Source organism: Hyperolius riggenbachi, chromosome 6 (genome assembly GCF_040937935.1).
Source record: "Hyperolius riggenbachi isolate aHypRig1 chromosome 6, aHypRig1.pri, whole genome shotgun sequence".
NCBI lineage: Eukaryota > Metazoa > Chordata > Amphibia > Anura > Hyperoliidae > Hyperolius > Hyperolius riggenbachi.
The window spans coordinates 252,386,883-252,405,878 of record NC_090651.1 but is presented as its reverse complement, the minus strand read 5'-3'; the positions used below and the strand labels follow the sequence as shown (position 1 = coordinate 252,405,878).

General features: G+C 41.5%; 1 protein-coding gene across 2 annotated transcripts in view; it reads right to left on the bottom strand.

Annotated features, from left to right (window-relative positions):
* TNFRSF14 (TNF receptor superfamily member 14) overlaps positions 1 to 18,996 on the bottom strand; it is a 187,559-nt gene that overhangs the window by 33,733 nt on the left and 134,830 nt on the right. For both annotated transcript variants that reach the window (XM_068240693.1, XM_068240692.1), the window contains exons 6-7: positions 18,846 to 18,994; positions 9,239 to 9,341 (exon numbers count right to left, since the gene is read on the bottom strand). In XM_068240693.1, the coding sequence (XP_068096794.1) occupies positions 9,247 to 9,341; positions 18,846 to 18,994 (244 nt within the window). In that variant the 3' untranslated portion in view covers positions 9,239 to 9,246. The remainder of the gene's footprint in view (positions 1 to 9,238; positions 9,342 to 18,845; positions 18,995 to 18,996) is intronic.

Here is an 18,996-nt window from a genome sequence, read left to right as displayed (position 1 = left end):
CCACCCACCAAGCAATATCAGCTGCCTGTCCAGCACCTCACCTGTTTCCCCCACCCACCCTCCAAGTAATATCACCTACCCACCCAGCACTTCACCTGTTTCCCCCCACCCACCCTCCAAGCAATATCACCTACCTACCCAGCACTTCACCTGTTTTCCCCCACCCACCCACCATGCAATATCACCTACCAACCCAGCACCTCAGCTGTTTCCCCCACCCACCCTCCAAGCAATATCACCTACCCACCCAGCACTTCAGCTGTTTCCCCCATCCACCCACCAAGCAATATCACCTACCCACCCAGCACCTCACCTGTTTACCCCCCACCACCCACCAAGCAATATCACCTACCCACCCTGCACACTGCCAACCCAGCACCTCACTACCCCCCCCCCCAGCAAGAAATATTACCTACCCACCCAGCACCTCACCATCCCCCCCCCCAACAAGCAATATCACCTGCCCACCCAGCACCTTGACCTACCTCTCCACACCCTAACCTGCCGCTCCCATTATTTTCTGGTGAATGCTGCCCACATTGCGATTATTTTCTGGTCACTGCTGCCCACTTTACGATTATTTTATGCTGAAATGCTCCCCACTTTATGATTATTTTATGGCGAAATGCTGCCCACTTTACGATTATTTTATGGTGAAATGCTGCCCACTTTATGATTAATTTCTGGTAAAGTGCTGCCCACTTTACAATTAATTTCTGGTAAAATGCTGCCCACTTTACGATTAATTTCTGGTGAAACATTGCTGCATTAGGTAAACAATAAGTCTCTGAATTCTTTTTAATAATGTTGTTATGCAGTTGCTAACCGTTAGCAACAGCATAACAACGTTATTAAAAAGAATTCAGACACTTATTGCACTTTAAACTGTTGGTTTTGCATAAAATGCACACATTTTCTTGTATTTAGTTATTGTATGGCTCTCACGGAATTACATTTTAAAATATGTCGTGTTTATGGCTCTCTCAGCCAAAAAGGTTCCCTACCCCTGCCTTAGGGGTTAGAGATGGTTGATGGATGTACGACAGCGAATTAGAAATTTTCGTCTGACTATGCACTGTAATCGTTGTTCAACTCACAGTTATGTATAATACGACAACTACTTGATTAAGTTATGATTAGCTCATTGTCAATTGACTATACTGTTCCTGTTTACTAATGTTGATCCAAGATTCTGTTGGAAAATTGTTCTGTATTCTCTGCAAAACTTTTCAATAAAAACTATTGATACAAAAAAGATTAGTTGAAGGGGGTCTCATCTCCTACCTATACTCAAAATTGTCTCAGCAAGAGATCCCAGCTAAATTCAAGTTCATGAGGCAGAGGTAAATAGATTTAAAGGTTTGATTTCTCACTTGAAAAATGGGGTTACTGATGCACAACCCAGGCCAAAAGAAGCAGATATTATTCTCATATTGTGACTAATTTAAATGTTTCATCACACCTATTTCACCACCGAAAAGATTCATCACATTTTTCATGTTTTAGAGCTTGTGGGAAGTGAAGGCTCCTTAATAAATATCTGGCGGTTATGAAACTAACAACTCCAAGAGCTGACCTCCATTTATTTCGGAGGTCAACTCACCAATAAGGTCACCTGCCCCTCCCTCTCCAGTCTTCCATAGCCGAATAAAAGCAGTGGGGGTAGCACGGAAATGTAAAAAAAAACAAATATTGCTCTTAAAAAAAAACAGCAAAAATGTGAACTCCCAGTTGCAACACACCTTAATGATCCTTATGTCAATGCCCTGAAAGGTGGCTTCAAATCATCGAAAGATAGATTAATAGTAAAGACGAAATGTATAAATTGGTTCAAAGCTGTGGACAAAGGCATGAATAAGGACAAAAACTTTATATACTGGTATGAGGTTGATGATATTTAATGCCAGAACTCTCTCAGCCTAGACAAATATTGCATCTAGTCTGTTTGTAGCTAAACTTGTGAACTCAGAATTTACCAGCCTCTGTGACAGTCCCAATTCTGTAATGGCCTGTTTCCACTACACGCAGATTGGATGCAGAATTGATGCAGAAAAACTGACTCTGTTGAATGCCTATGGGAAAATCTGCATCAGAAAAATCGTGTTTAGTGGAAACAGGCATTAGGCATTAATTGGGGTCAGTATTTCTGAATCCATTCTGCATCCAATTTGTGTGTAGTGGAAACAGACCCTAAGGGATTGAGTAAACAAGGGGGTCTAATCTATTAATCAGCAAACAACCTCTTAAAACCCCATTTAGATGTTCTGTTTCATTTAAGGCATCTTAAAGAGACTCTGTAACAAAATTTTCAGCCTTATTTCTTCTATCCTATTAAGTTCTTACACCTGTTCTAATGTGGTCTGGATTACTACAGCCTTTTCTAGTTGCACTGTCTCTGTAATAGATCTAATTTTCTTTTCTTTGTCAAGCTTTGTCGATCCAGGGAGGAATGGGCTGCCTCTGTTGTAATAAATATAAGTTATGCACGGCCCCTGCAGGCTGTGTGCTTTGTTTACTCCTCACTCTCTGCTCTTCGTTTCAGACAAGACTGATGCAGTTTGTGAGGCTGAGTGGAGAGGGAGCTGATTTTCACATGCATATGAGAATCCCAGACTAGAGTGCAGTTAATTCACTATGTAATAAAAACTTGTAGTATACTGTAACATGAGATACACACAGTAGAATAGTAGAAGGAAAAAACACAGAGAGATTCGGGAGCCCAATCTGGTGCAATACGGTTATTGGATCTGAATATAGCTATTAGATGCAATAATTATACTCACAAACATGGGCTGCAGTAAGGCAACCACTTGTGTCCGCATGTGGGGAAGTACCGTCCCCACTCGGCCTTAGGTGGTCGCTGCTCCAAAAAACGATTTATTGGTTGACCGTAGTCGGCCTAATCTCCCCTACTGGCAGGAGGGGTGTTAAACTTTTTGGGTACAGATGCACCGGGGACGCCAAAATACTTCTCTGGCGCCCGGACACACGGACACCCTAAAACACAGGTAAGCCTCCTATGCTTCCTAACCTCACACCTTCCGTCACCCCTATACGGTAACCTCCTACGCTAGAGCTACCCAGGTTCCTACCTTTTTCTCCTCTCATCCTCCTTTCCCCGCCAGTCCTACTCCCTGACTATAACAATTATTTTATACTAACCCTGATGACAATACTCATATGTATACTCTGGCATAATTTTTCTATGTGTCTCCCAGACTATAATAATTACTTCATATAAACACCTATGGCTTTACTTATATATGCATATTCTGGTGTAATTGTTCTATGTATATTTTTTCTATGTATTTTTCTATGTGTCTATGGAAAACAGTCATTTCATTTTTGATGTGCACATGTGTGTAGATGTGTGTGTGTGTGTGTGTGTGTGCTTGCATTCACACTATGCGTCCACAATGACAGCACACGCTCTCATATATATATACATACACATGTATGCATATAAAACTCCAGTTTTTAACATTTTATACATGTTGTATTTATTTTTTACAGAATCTCTTATATTTAATCTTATTATTCTCGTTTAATACTATGTCTACAGTCCCACACATAGGATGAGGAATTTGTTAGCTCTTCCAAGTATTTAAAAGATGACTATAGAAAACGTGGATCGCTTTTTTATCTAAAATGTTTAAGCCAGTTTTTACCTGATATGATTTCATGTGTATATATTATATCTGTTGTTCGATGTCTGAGAGCTGCCAATTTGTATTTTAAGGCACTGCTATTGACCTGATGAAGCGGCTGTGACCGTGAAACGCGTTGTCTTCTAGTGCACCATTAAAAATATTCCTTTATGCTTCTGATTGTCTCAAATTTTCCTAAAGGGACACCTATAAGGTAGGACAACCTAACTTGTAATAATTGGATACTGTCATATAGATTATTATAGTGAAATCCTTAACCGGGCACCTCCTATCTGTACCCAAAATGAGATACACACACACACACACACACACTAATATGTGTGTGTAAAATATATCTATCTATCTATCTATCTATCTATCTATCTATCTATATACAGTGGTTTGCAAAAGTATTCTTCCCCCTTTGTAATTTTCCACATTTTGTCACATTACTGCCACAAACATGAATCAATTTTATTGGAATTCCACATGAAAGACCAATACAAAGTGGGGTACACGTGAGAAGTGGAACGAAAATCATACATGATTCCAAACATTTAATAAACAAAATAACTACAAAGTGGGGTGTGTGTAATTATTCGGCCCCCTGAGTCAATACTTTGTAGAACCACCTTTTGCTGCAATTACAGCTGCCAGTATTTTAGGGTATGTCTCTACCAGCTTTGCACATCTAGAGACTGAAATCCTTGCCCATTCTTCTTTGCAAAACAGCTCTAGCTCAGTCAAATTAGATAGACAGCGTTTGTGAACAGCAGTTTTCAGATCTTGCCACAGATTCTCGATTGGATTTAGATCTGGACTTTGACTGGGCCATTCTAACACATGGATATGTTTTGTTTTAACCCCCCCTGGCGAAGCCGCGCAGGAGGTTTTCTCAGGCCCTGCTGTGCCGATTTGCAAAAATTTTTTGTGCTGCACGCAGCTAGCACTTTGCTAGCTGCATGAGCACACCGATCGCCACTGCCCCGATTCGCCGCGCCGCACCCCCCCCAGACCCCTTGCGCAGCCTGGCCTATCAGCGCCAGGCAGAGCTGAGGGGTGTATCGGGACTCCCGATGACGCCACGACGTCGATGACGTCTGTGACGTCATCCTGCCCCGTCGCCATGGCGACGGGGGAAGCCCTCCAGGAAATCCTGTTCTTTGAACAGGATTTCCTGATGGCTGGAGGCGATCGAAGAGGCTAGGGGGATGCCGCTGCACATCGGCTATCATGTACCGAGCCCTAGGCTTGCTACATGATTTAAAAAAAATAAAAAATTACAAAAAAATGGCTGCCCTGCCCCCTGGCGGTTTTAAATAGACCGCCAGGAGGGTTAAACCATTCCATTGTTGCCCTGGCTTTATGTTTAGGGTCGTTGTCCTGCTGGAAGGTGAACCTCAGCCCCAGTCTCAAGTCTTTTGCAGACTCCAAGAGGTTTTCTTCCAAGATTGCCCTGTATTTGGCTCCATCCATCTTCCCATCAACTCTGACCAGCTTCCCTGTCCCTGCTGAAGAGAAGCACCCCCAGAGCATGATGCTGTCACCACCATATTTGACAGTGGGGATGGTGTGTTCAGAATGATGTGCAGTGTTAGTTTTCCGCCACACATAGCGTTTTGCATTTTGACCAAAAAAGTTAAATTTTGGTCTCATTTGACCAGAGCACCTTCTTTCACATGTTTGCTGTGTCCCCCACATGGCTTGTGGCAAACTGCATACGGGACTTTTTATGCTTTTCTGTTAACAATGGCTTTCTTCTTGCCACTCTTCCAAAAAGGCTAACTTTGTGCAATGCCCGACTAATAGTTGTCCTATGGACAGATTCCCCCACCTGAGCTGTAGCTCTCTGCAGCTCATCCAGAGTCACCATGGGCCTTTTGACTGCATTTCTGATCAGCGCTCTCCTTGTTCGGCCTGTGAGTTTAGGTGGACGGCCTTGTCTTGGTAGGTTTACAGTTGTGCCATACTCCTTACATTTCTGAATGATCGCTTGAACAGTGCTCCGTGGGATGTTCAAGGCTTTGGAAATCTTTTTGTAGCCTAAGCCTGCTTTAAATTTCTCAATAACTTTATCCCTGACCTGTTTGGTGTGTTCTTTGGACTTCATGGTGTTGTTGCTCCCAATATTCTCTTAGACAACCTCTGGGGCCTTCACAGAGCAGCTGTATTTGTACTAACATTAGATTACACACAGGTGCACTCTATTTAGTCATTAGCACTCATCAGGCAATGTCTATGGGCAACTGACTGCACCCAGACCAAAGGGGGCTGAATAATTACGCACACCTCACTTTGCAGTTATTTATTTGTAAAAAATGTTTGGAATCATGAATGATTTTCGTTCCACTTCTCACGTGTACACCACTTTGTGTTGGTCTTTCAGGTGGAATTCCAATAAAATTGATTCATGTTTGTGGCAGTAATACGACAAAATGTGGAAAGCTTCAAGGGGGCCGAATACTTTTGCAAACCACTGTATATACACATACACACACACACACATCACTTCCTGGTTAGCGGCCATGTTTTTTATTTGTAAACGATGTCTAAAACTGGTGATCGGCTCTCAGAGTCGGGCTGACATCATCCGGACTGTACTGCCCAGGCTCAGTAGCTCTGTGCCTGCACAGTACTGCTCGGATGACGTCTGTGCGACTCAGTGAGCCACACGCTGGAGCACAGGAAGATCCCCACAAGGCAAGGTCGACATCTGCACCGAGAGCCAAGATTGCGCGGACCTTCCCTTTAAAACTACGCCACACTTGTGGCTGCCTAAGCCTGATGTGGCGTAGTCTGAACGATGGCGGCTCCCAAGCAAAGGATGCAACAGCGCATGTCGGCCAGAAATAGAATATTAGTAGCAAAGAGAAGAATCTTATATTGTTTTCCAGTACAGAAAGAGTTAAAAAAACCAAAAAAACGTTGGTTGTTATCTATGAAAAAGAGCTTCTGAGCTATTCAACCCCCTGGTTCAAATACAGTTTTTTTGAAGCACTTATAGGTTAAACAAATTACAGCTCAAATCAAGTGAAAACACTTACATTTATAAAGGTGCCCATTAATGTTCCAATCCAGCAGCCGATCAATCGTTTCCATTTTTTGGATTGATCTTACTGAATTGTTTAATGGGAATTCGATTTATACAGTTAATGGGCACCTTTAGAAGTCACTGTATTTACATTTTTGACAACTCTAGGTACCCAACAATTGCTTGTTGACTAATGCCTGGTACATACCATGCAATTTCCATTCAGATCGACGGGTCAAATCTATAATTTCCGACAGGTCCGACCAGATTTCCAATTGATTTTGTACACAAGTGATTGGAAAATTGATCTGACCTGTCAGAAATTATCTATTCAACCCATCAAACTGATGGGAAATGGCACGGTGTGTACCAGCCATTAGGGCCCGTTTCCACTATATGCAGATTCTCAGCGTTTCCCCGCATGCGAGCTGCACAGGGAAACACTGCCTATCTGTAACATGCCTTGCCTTCCAGATCACACTTCGGTGCAAATCTGGACGGCATGCTGCAGTATTTATGCAGCACGCAGTCGAATCCTAAGCTGTGCATGCCATGGCTTAGCAATTCGGGCTGCGGCTACGCATCAGGACAGGAGCCGTATCCAATTTGGAAACGGCTACTGCTCCCAGTGGAAATAAGCCTTTTGACTCCACAGCCATGATCAAAATACATACACTTTTAGATCGGCCAAGCAACATGAATATGACAAGAGAAAAGAAGAGAAGGCTCTTGGGGGATCAAGTTATCAGCCAAAAATTCTGCCGAATGTCTGTCATCTGTGTGTTGACAGACATCCCTACACATGCATCACATCATCAGTCAAACTGAACAATCATATTTTCCAACAAACTTTTGAAGTCTGTTTATATGTTTAGTGGACCCCTGGCTGTTGGAATATCAGTACATTTATTACGTTATCTGCAACTATCAGCAAGTGGTAACTCATTGGGCTTGATTCACAAAGTCGTGCTAAGTGTTTAGCACGTGAAGTGCCGTTCTCGGACTTTTGTGCGCGCAAAGTGCTGCGATCGCGGACTTTTGCGCACACAAATTGCATGCGCAAAAGTCCGCGATCGCGTGAATCGCGGCACTTTGCGCGCACAAAAGTCCGCGAACAGGACTTCACGTGCTAACTGTTTAGCACACCTTTTGTGAATCAAGCCCATTGTGGTTGTTAAGGCCTAATGGGGTAATTAGGGTTACAGATGTTAAGACAAACAGAAATTACTATTCCTATGCAAAAAAAAAAAAGGGCTGTGTCAAGGGCAGTTCAAACGTTTGCAATCAGCTGTATTTTCTACTATGTTCATGAGGCTTAGATGTGGTCTCACAGAAGGTAAATGTCCTCAAATAATTGCTTAAAGTCATTGGGAACGGTTATAAAAAATCCAGATACTTACCTAAGGCGAGGGAAGGCTCTGGGTCCTATAGAGCCTTCCCTCTCCGCTCCCAGTGTCCTTTACAGCACAGGATCCCCCATAGAAGTATTCTACCAATTTGGTCAAATACTGCTGTGTCCACCGCCGAAGGAAGGGTTTAGAAGATGGAGAACTTCCAAAGACCGACCGCTCCATACTACGCACATGCAAGCGCCCTCTCTCATGCGTGAGCAGTATGGAGCCGCCTGTCTTTGGGAGGACTTGGCTCCTGAAGTCCTCCGCAGCAGGGGGATTCAAATGGAGGGGCTGCTGCCGCAACGTGGGCACCAGGAGAGGAGAGGCTCTATAGGACCCTGAGCCTTCCCTCTCCTTAAAGGAAAACTTAAGTCAAATAAAAAAAATGACATTTACTCACCTGGGGCATCCCTCAGCACCCCGAAGCTGGATGGTGCCCTCGCAGCCCCGCTCCGATCGTCCTGTCCCCGCCGGCGGCTACTTCCGGTTCGGCGACAGCCGCCGACAGGCTGGGAACGCGGCTGATTTTCCGCGTTCCCAGCCGCTGCTATCACCCTCTATGCTGCTATAGCGTATATATAGACGCTATAGCAGCATAGAGGGTGATAGCAGCGGCTGGGAACGCGGAAAATCAGCCGCGTTCCCAGCCTGTCGGCGGCTGTCGCCGAACCGGAAGTAGCCGCCGGTGGGGACAGGAGGATCGGAGCGGGGCTGCGAGGGCACCATCCAGCTTCGGGGTGCTGAGGGATGCCCCAGGTGAGTAAATGTCATTTTTTTTATTTGACTTAAGTTTTCCTTTAAGTATCTGGCTTTTTTTCTTTTTCTATAACGATTCCCAATGACTTTAGAACAGCATAAATTGTCATAGCTACATTTGCAGGCAGTTAAGAATTTTGTTCTCATATGGGCCAGTGCAGGAATGCACAATTATACCAAACAGGTGCTAATCAATTAGATAACATGTTCGTTAAAAACAATCATTAAATTAAACAGAATCATCTGTGTGGATAACTGGTTGAGGAAAAACTATGCCATTCTAACAACCTGAGGTAAGTGAAGTCTGTTTCTTATTAAAAAAAACCTGAAAACCTTACAGAATGGCACAATTATGCATCTTATTCCATGTACTCTACATAAATACTATAGATATGAACACTGAAACATACTTTCTGTTTTATGAAACTGAATCTGTTCCTCCCTGTGGTGACATGTTCGTTTCAGGTTCCTGTACCATGTTTTCTTCTTCTGAGAGCTTTAGGTTTTCTTTTCCTGAATAAAAAAAAAATGTTCACTAAATGTACATTAGCAGGCCAGCATAAATGAAAGGAACTTTTTTAATACCTGTATTATATCTCATATTAAAATACTTAATGTGAAATATTTAATATAACATGTTTAAGATGAAATATTAATATTTCCTTCTGAAAATAAAAATGTTTTCAAATAAAAAATATTAATGAGGAACATATACAGTATTATTGAAAGAAGTTTCACTTATTTTAAAGAGTTCCTCCAGCTGATTTAACTGGCAATTTAGTAAGGAGAAATTTAAAATATGTCTTGCTTTACTGATGCAGTAAATTAGTTTCTTACATTGCTGAGGCCAAGGAACCAAATCTAGTATTATTTAGACAAATGGGTCCTAAAAATTCCTATCACAGATAATCCTCCACAAGTCTGAGACTTCTCAATATGACCAATGTAAGACTAAGGAAACAGGAGGAAATAAATTGGTACTTATCCGTTAGCCGGGCGCATCCTCTAGGTGGAGACAAAACTCCACCAGAGTTACATCTTTCCCTACTATCCATGTCGGCCTGGAGGGGGAATAGTAATTAGCGCCACCTGCCGGATGCGCCCGGCTAACGGATAAGTACCAATAAATTATATATAAAAGTACAAATTTTATTAATGACCAAAATACAAACACATATATATGTAAATCTATTTAAAATTGACCAGAACACACAGGTGTGCCACCATGTCTAGGCCAGATGGAAAGATGTAGGGGATCCCCTAAAGAAAATATTGATAGTGTGCAATCCATCAAATATCTTAATGCAAAAAGAGGGGGAAGCGACTCCTAGCAGGTAACATTGAAAAAAAAAAATCCTGCAAATCACTGGAAATATTATAGCAACACAGCCGGAATCTGATACACCTGTGCTTTTTCTACTAGGAGGTCTTTTTCCATTTAGGTCCTGGACACTTGGCCTTTAAAACCAAGGAAACATTGCAGCAACACAGCAGGAATCTGATACACCTGTGCTTTTTTACTAGGATGTCTTTTTCCATTTAGGTCCTGGACACTTGGCCTTTAAAACCTGATATATTTTTCTCCAGGGTTTTTTTTTTTTTTTCAATGTTACCTGCTAGGAGTCGCTTCCCCCTCTTTTTGCATTAAGATATTTGATGGATTGCAATATGACCAATGTAAGACTAAGGAAACAGGAGGAAATAAATGATATATAAAATTAAAAATGTTATTAATGACCAAAATACAAACACATATATATGTAAATCTATTTAAAATTGACCAGAACACACAGGTGTGCCACCATGTCTAGGCCAGATGGAAAGATGTAGGGGATCCCCTAAAGAAAATATTGATAGTGCGCAATCCATCAAATATCTTAATGCAAAAAGAGGGGGAAGCGACTCCTAGCAGGTAACATTAAAAAAAAAAATCCTGCAAATCACTGGAAATATTATAGCAACACAGCCGGAATCTGATACACCTGTGCTTTTTCTACTAGGAGGTCTTTTTCCATTTAGGTCCTAGACACTTGGCCTTTAGAACCTATGATATATTTTTCTCCAGGTTTTTTTTTCAATGTTACCTGCTAGGAGTCGCTTCCCCCTCTTTTTGCATTAAGATATTTGATGGATTGCGCACTATCAATATTTTCTTTAGGGGATCCCCTACATCTTTCCAACTGGCCTAGACATGGTGGCACACCTGTGTGTTCTGGTCAATTTTAAATAGATTTACATATATACTGTATGTGTTTGTATTTTGGTCATTAATAAAATTTGTACTTTTATATATAATTTATTTCCTCCTGTTTCCTTAAGGCTCATACACACATCAGACTATGGTCTTTGGAAAATGAAAGATCACAGACCAATCTTACCACCCTTCATGTAGTATGAGAGCCATACTCTACACAGTCTTTCTATGGAACTGAACTCCACATCAGAAAAAAAATCTTTGCAAGATGCTGCACACACAGATGCTGTACAGACACAAAAGATCAGTATCTGCAAAAGATCTGTTCCTGACAAAAATCCATTCCTGCAAATTGCTATGATAGTCTATGAGATCTGCAGATCATCATAAACACGATTTAACTGACATTCATCTGCAGATCAAGCAATCATCCGCAGATCTGAAAATCCATCCTGGTGGATCTGATCTGCAGATGAATGTCAGTTAAATCATGTGTGTATGACGATCTGTAGATCTCATAGACTATCATTGCAATTTGCAGGAATGGATTCTTGGCAGGAACAGATCTTTTGCAGATACTGATCTTTTGTGTCTGTACAGCATCTGTGTGTGCAGCATCTTGCAAAGATTTTTTTTCTGATGGGGAGTTCAGCTCCATAGAACAGACTGTGTAGAGTATGGCTCTCATACTACATGAAGGGTGGTAAGATTGGTCTGTGATCTTTCATTTTCAAAAGACTATGGTCTGATGTGTGTATGTGGCCTTAGTCTTACACAACCAAATCTAGTAAATAGAGAATTTAAAGGGCAACTGAAGCAAGAGGAGTGTGGAGGCTGCCATATTTGTTTTCTTCTATCCAATACCAGTTGCCTGGCTGTCCTGCTGATCCTCTGCCTTAGCCATATACCCTGAACAAGCATGCAACAGGTCAGGCGTTTCTGACATTATTGTCAGATCTGACAAGATTAGCTGCATTCTTGTTTCTGGTGTGATTCAGACACTACTACAGCCAAAGAAGTCAGCACGGCTAGCAGGCAATGTGCATTGTTTAAAAGGAAATAAATGTGGCAGCCTCTTTATCCCTCTCACCTCAGTTGTCCTTTAAACAGAGACTGCAGAGAAAAATTGGTTGTAATGATCACTTGTTAAAGGGAATCTGAAGTGAAAAACGTATGATATAATGACTTGTATGTGTAGTACAGCTAAGAAATAGAACATTGGTAGCACAGATATGAGTCTCATATTTCCAGTATAGGAAGCGTTAAGACACTTCAGTTATCTATGCAAAAGAGCTTTTCTCAGCTCTGCGATTTGCAGAGAGCTCTGTCTTCTGAAGCTTTTACCTCAACTGTCTCTCACTGTATCTTGTTTTGTTTAAGGTTTTACTGTAGAGGAAAGTTGAAAAGGTCATTATCTTTGCACTGTGAAATCATTTAAAATGCTGTGAAATCATTTAAAATGCTGTGAAATCATTTAAAATGCTGAGTCTAGTGTTTAAACTGAACATATTAGAGAATGATGCATTCTATCAAATCTAACCCAAAGAAGTTTACAAGTACATCAACTCTAAAAAAAAAAAGAAAGGTTGACTGTATTGGACTCCTAAAGGATGAGGGTGGGAACTCAATGGTGGATGACCAAGGTAAGGCAGAGTTATTAAAGTGAACCTTAAGTGTCCCAAAAAAAATGAGTTTTACTCACCTGGGGCTTACCTCAGCCCCCTGCAGCTGATCGGTGCCCACGACGAGTCGCTCTGATGCTCCGGGTCCCGCTGGAGGCCACTTCCGGTTTCGCCGTCAGGACCCGTCAGGCTGGGGAACGCGGCTGATACTACGCGTTCCCAGCCAAAATAGCACCCCTATGCGGCCATATGTCCGCATACGGGTGCCTATGCGGACATATGGCCGCATAGGGGTGCTATTTTGGCTGGGAACGTGTAGTATCAGCCGCGTTCCCCAGCCTGACGGGTCCTGACGGCGAAACCGGAAGTGGCCGCCAGCGGGACCCGGAGCATCAGAGCGACTCGTCGTGGGCACCGATCAGCTGCAGGGGGCTGAGGTAAGCCCCAGGTGAGTAAAACTCATTTTTTTTGGGACACTTAAGGTACACTTTAAATGCTTTCTTTGCTTCTGTCTTCACAAGGGAAACAGCACTGTTGCAAATTACAGATGCAGAAGAGTCTCAATCTTCTAACTGTAATATTAAATACTTAACGCAGGAAGAAGTGAAGGCAAGACTAAATAAATTAAAAATAGACAAGGCACCTGGCCCGGATGGCATGCACCCTCGGGTCCTGAGGGAATTAAGTTCAGTTATAGATAAACCCCTTTATCTTATCTTTTGTGACTCTCTTTCAACTGGCAGAGTCCCAGTGGATTGGCGTACAGCCCCCATTTTCCCATTATTTAAGGGCAAAAAATCAGATCCAGGAAATTATAGACCTGTAAGCTTAACATTAGTTGTATGCAAAGTATTTGAGGGGTTACTAAGAGATACTATACATGACTTCATAGTAGAAAATAATCTTATTTCTCAGCATCAACATGGGTTTACTAAAGACAGGTCCTGTTTGACTAACATGCTCAGCTTTTATGAGGTAGTGAACGCTAATGTGGATATTGGGAATGCTGTAGATGTGATATACTTGGACTTTGCAAAGGCCTTCGACACTGTTCCACACAAAAGTCTGGTGCAAAAGTTGAGGATGCAAGAACTGGGGAAGAGTCTGTGTGCATGGATAGGGAACTGGCTAATGGACAGAAAACAAAGAGTTGTGGTCAATGGATCATACTCAAAATGGGTGACTGTTAGCAGTGGGATCCCACAGGGGTCTGTACTGGGTCCAGTGCTCTTCAATTTATTTATGAATGACCTAGTAGATGCAGTAGTTAACAATGTTGCTATTTTTGCAGATTATACAAAATTGTGCAGAATCATCAACTCTCAGGAAGATAGGGACATATTGCAACAGGATCTGGATAGGATGGCTATATGGGCACATAAATGGCAGATGAAATTCAATGTTGAAAAATGTAAAGTCATGCATTTTGGTCGTACCAATGGTCTAGCACCATACAAAATAAATGGGATACAGTTGGGGACATCAAACTTGGAGAAGGACTTAGGAGTACTCATTGACAACAAGTTAAATAATCGTACTCAATGCCAAGCCGCTACAGCTAAAGCTAACAAAATTTTGGGATGCATTAAAAGGGAAATAAAAACTCGAGATGCTAGCATAATATTGCCCCTGTTTAACTCTCTACTAAGGCCACATCTTGAATATGGAATTCAGTTCTGGGCACAACATTACAGGAAAGATATTGCAGTTTTAGAGCAGGTGCAGAGACGAGCAACAAAATTGATACGTGGGATGGAAGGTCTCACTTACCGAGAAACGTTAGATAAACTGGGTTTATTTAGTCTAGAGAGAAGATGCCTTAGAGGGGATCTAATTAACATGTTTAAATACATCAGAGGGCAATATAAAAGCTTGGTGGATGAGATTTTTGTCCCTAGGCCTTCTCAAAGGACTAGAGGACATGATCTGTGCATGGAGGAAAAATGTTTTAGCCATTTATTTAGGAAAGGGTTCTTTACAGTAAGAGTGATTAAGATGTGGAATGCATTGCCCACAGGAAGTAGTTATGGCAAATTCTATACCTGCTTTTAAAGGGGGCTTAGATGCTTTCCTTGCATTGAAAGACATCCATGGCTACAATTACTAGGTAATGCCCAGTGATGTTGATCCAGGGATTTTATCTGATTGTCAACTGGAATCAGGAAGGAATTATTTTCCCTTTTGGGGTCAATTGGACCATGCCTTGTAAGGGTTTTTTGCCTTCCTCTGGATCAACAGGGATATGTGAGGGAGCAGGCTGGTGTTGTACTTTTTTCTCTAGTTGAACTCGATGGACGTATGTCTTTTTTTGAACCCAAATAACTATGTAACTAGGTTATAAAAAAAAAAAGCTATATAACTAAAAATAAGAGACAATTTTCTTTGCTACCAATGTTCTATTATGCGTACTACACATACAATTAATTATTTCATAAGGGGTTTTTTTTCCGCTTCAGTGTGACTTTAAGACAGGATGGGGAGGAATGACCTCTACATTTATCCAAGTTAGTCATGGTCATGCCTAGGAGAACTCATACAGAAGCATGTGATTTGTTTGATCAGCTGATAGATTTGTAAAGCTCTCATTTGCTATGATCACATTCTGCTTTAGCACATGATCATGACTAGCATTTGACTTACATATCTATCACCTGACCAAACTGATCCCATGCTTCTCCATGAATTCTCCTAGACATGACCATCACTAGAAGCAGCACAGAAGGCTGGGTTAGTAATAGTGGAAGGGACATTAAAATACATTAGTCTCATCTCCTTAAAGTGGACCCAAATTAAAAATACAATATATTTTCTAAATTATAATAATAAATAGCAGCCTTTTTTCAGCTGCATGATGCTACTGATCATGTCACAGGGGATGTGATCTCAACTTGTGTGAGATTTCACATAGATGACACCCCTGTGAGGGAGGGTAGCTGATGACAAACACACCCATGATCTAAAACCTCCAACTAAGCTCAGAAGTAATGGCTGCCACCTGTATAACCCTAGTTATGAAAAGAGTAGGGTAAAAAAGCATGCACTGAAATGCGCATAGGCTTGAAGGAGTGTTTATTTATCTTTCTATGGCCTGGTGCACACCAAAAACCGCTAGCAGATCCGCAAAATGCTAGCAGATTTTGAAACGCTTTTTCTTATTTTTCTGTAGCGTTTCTCCTAGCATTTTGCAAGTTTGTGAAGCGTTTTTGGTGTAGTAGATTTCATGTATTGTTACAGTAAAGCTGTTACTGAACAGCTACTGTAACAAAACCGCCTGCAAAACCGCTCTGAAGTGCAGTTTTTCAGAGCGGTTTGCGTTTTTCCTATACTTAACATTGGAGGCAGAAACGCCTCCGCAATCCAAAATCTGCAGCAGCCCGGGAGTATGCGTTTCTGCAAAACGCCTCCTGCTCTGGTGTGCACCAGCCCATTGAAATACATTACCCAAGCGTTTCCACATCCGCAAACGGATCTGAAAACGCGACCGAACCACTCTGTGCACTAGGCCTATGTGTCAGAGTGGTGCAACTAAATATTTTGAATTAAAAAAATGTTTGGTTTGGGTCCGCTTTAAGGTCATTCCATTTTCTTCAAGATCTGGTTTGCTCCAGATAGTAAGATTAACTATTTTGTTGGATTTACCAGAGCTGTTTCAAATAACATGGGGTATCCAGGTGTACTGTGGATGTTGGAAAGTGGAGAGAAATAACACAGAAGACACACTGTTCACAAATATTCACTGAGGTTGGGAACTCTACAGAGATTTTTTATCACACACAGATGTTACTTTTTTTTGTGTACTGGCATAGTATAGGATCTCTCAGCATAATCTGGTCTACGATGTTAACTGTGCTGACAAACACAACTGAGCACGGGCTGGTTCACATGGACGGCTCCCGGCAGCCTGTTTTGCCGCAGCCAATTGGATTTCTGCTACTGTCCAGAAAAGCATTAAATCGTTTGTTGTTGCCTTGCATTTTACAGCCCTAGGGGTTGAGCTATCAATGACAAATGATGGTAAACAACATGACATTAATAAGGCCCGGTTCACATTGGCGTTCTGAGCCAAAAGAATCCGGTGAGCGGATCCGGTCTCCGCTTCACCGGATCCGGATGGCTCAGTCCGTGGCCCGGTTCACATAGTGAAAACGGATCTGATCAATGATTGATCGGATCTGTTTTCACTCAGCAAATACATAACTTATTTTCAGTAGTAGTCGGGGGTAGAGGCTTCCTCTTCTTCCGCTGTGACTACACAGAGCGTCAGGTGACTAGTCACATGACGCGAAAGAAGACGGAAGCCTCTACTGCTGGCTACTACTGAAAATAAGGTATATATAAACCCTCCCTCACCCGCCCGGCTGTTGCACCCTCCCCTCACTAGATGCGTGCTGGCCCATGCCCCCATCCCCTGTGGAACGGTCCGTTTCTTCACTAGTGTGAAGAAACACTCCGTTTCCCATTGCCCCAATGCTGCAGTATTTTTTTGTCTGGATCTGTTCCGCTAAGCAGAACAGTCCGGAAAATTAGGGCCTGCAGCATTTTTTAGATCCGTGGACCGGAACGTATCCGTACCAATGGACGCATGTGAATGGATCCATAGGTTAACATAGGATCCATTCACATCCGTTCCGTTTGTACAGTATACGTTCCGGTTTCCGATCCAGAAAAAAAAACGCCAATGTGGACCGGGCCTTAACTCTCCCATGCATTCAATTATGGTGCGGTGGTCCCCAAGAGTTAAATGCAAGTGATAAACATAGGCAGTTGTCCCTCTGAACCGGCCCTAAAGCTAGTCATACACTATTTTATGTAACGATAAGGAAAATTGATTGAAAAAATAAGTCTTTGATCAATTATCAATGGAAAATTGATCAAGAAAGTCCATTTTTTTCTCCTCAATTCATCATGATGGCAGCATGATATACACAATGGAGCTGATTCACTAAAGAAAACAGCGAGAGCAACCTCCTGTTACTCATGCTATTAGCCACTTGGAGAATACTGTACGTTCGTCCACATGTATTTTTTAATAAATAAATACATTCTATTACATTTAAAAACTAGCTGTTTACTTCCCACACCAAAAATGACCCAAATAAAATTTTTCATAAATTTTTTTTTAAAAAAAGAATTAAAGTAAAAAAAAAAAAACAACCTAAATAGTTACCTAAGGGTCTGAATTTTTTAAATATGCATGTCAAGAGAGTATGTTAATATAATTTTTTTAAATTACGGTATAGGCTGGTAAATAGTGATGGACGCAAATTGAAAAAATGTACCTTTATTTCCAAATAAAATATCGTCACCATAAATTGTGATAGGAACATAATTTAAAAGGTGTAATAACCGGGACAAATGGGCAAATAAAATACATGGGTTTTAAGTACGGTAGCATGTATTAATATAAAACTATAATGACCAAAAACTGAAAAATAATGATTTTTTTTCCATTCTTAGCAAAATGTACTCTCCAATGAAAGCCTAAATGGTGGCGGAAAAAACAAGATATAGATATTTAATTGTGATAAGTAGTGATAAAGTTATTGGCGAATTAATGGGAGGTGAAAGTTGCTCAGATGCAAAAAATGAACAACCCTGTGGGCTTAAGTGGTTAAACCAGTGCGCCTTAATGTTAGGTCCCTGCGCGTTAGTGTCAGAGTGGCATGCGTTAAGTAAGCAATGGGCGCTACTTATAATAGCTGCGCGTTACTGATGTATTGCTACCGCAATACTTCTCTAGCGCGGCTGCTACTATGTTAATTAACATAGTGGCAATCATTGCAGGTGTACTTAGCTTTAGTTACTTTTGTCAAATTCAAATTATCCGATTATTTTAGAAATAGTTGTGGACTATTCCTTCAAGTGCTGTCTGATGGAATAATCTCCCCACTGAAGTGTCCAGGTAGCACAGACCAGTCAGCTGTATCTCTACTGCACCTCATGGGATAAACATGATAATCGCTCTCCAGCATAATGCGAACACAAGAGGCCAAATCTCAAATACAACATTTTTCAGACTTCAAATTTCACCAAAAATCTGAGAATCATATTGCCTGGCTTGGTGCCAATATCAGAATTTTGAGTGAGGGTTCATAAGTTAATGATGAGTGAGATTTGACCTGCACCTTCTGCTTTTAGAAAGTTTGTCATACTTTCCTATATGATTCATACTCATGAGATAATATTAAATTATTTACTTACTTAATATGACATACCGGTATACCACCAAAGAAAGCACACAAACAGCTATAAATGAAGCTATGGTGACATAGTGACCTCTTTGTTCGTGGCATATTGTATCTAATTCTGATGTTCCGGTTTGGTCCTCCACAAGGCCCTGATCGGAGCACCT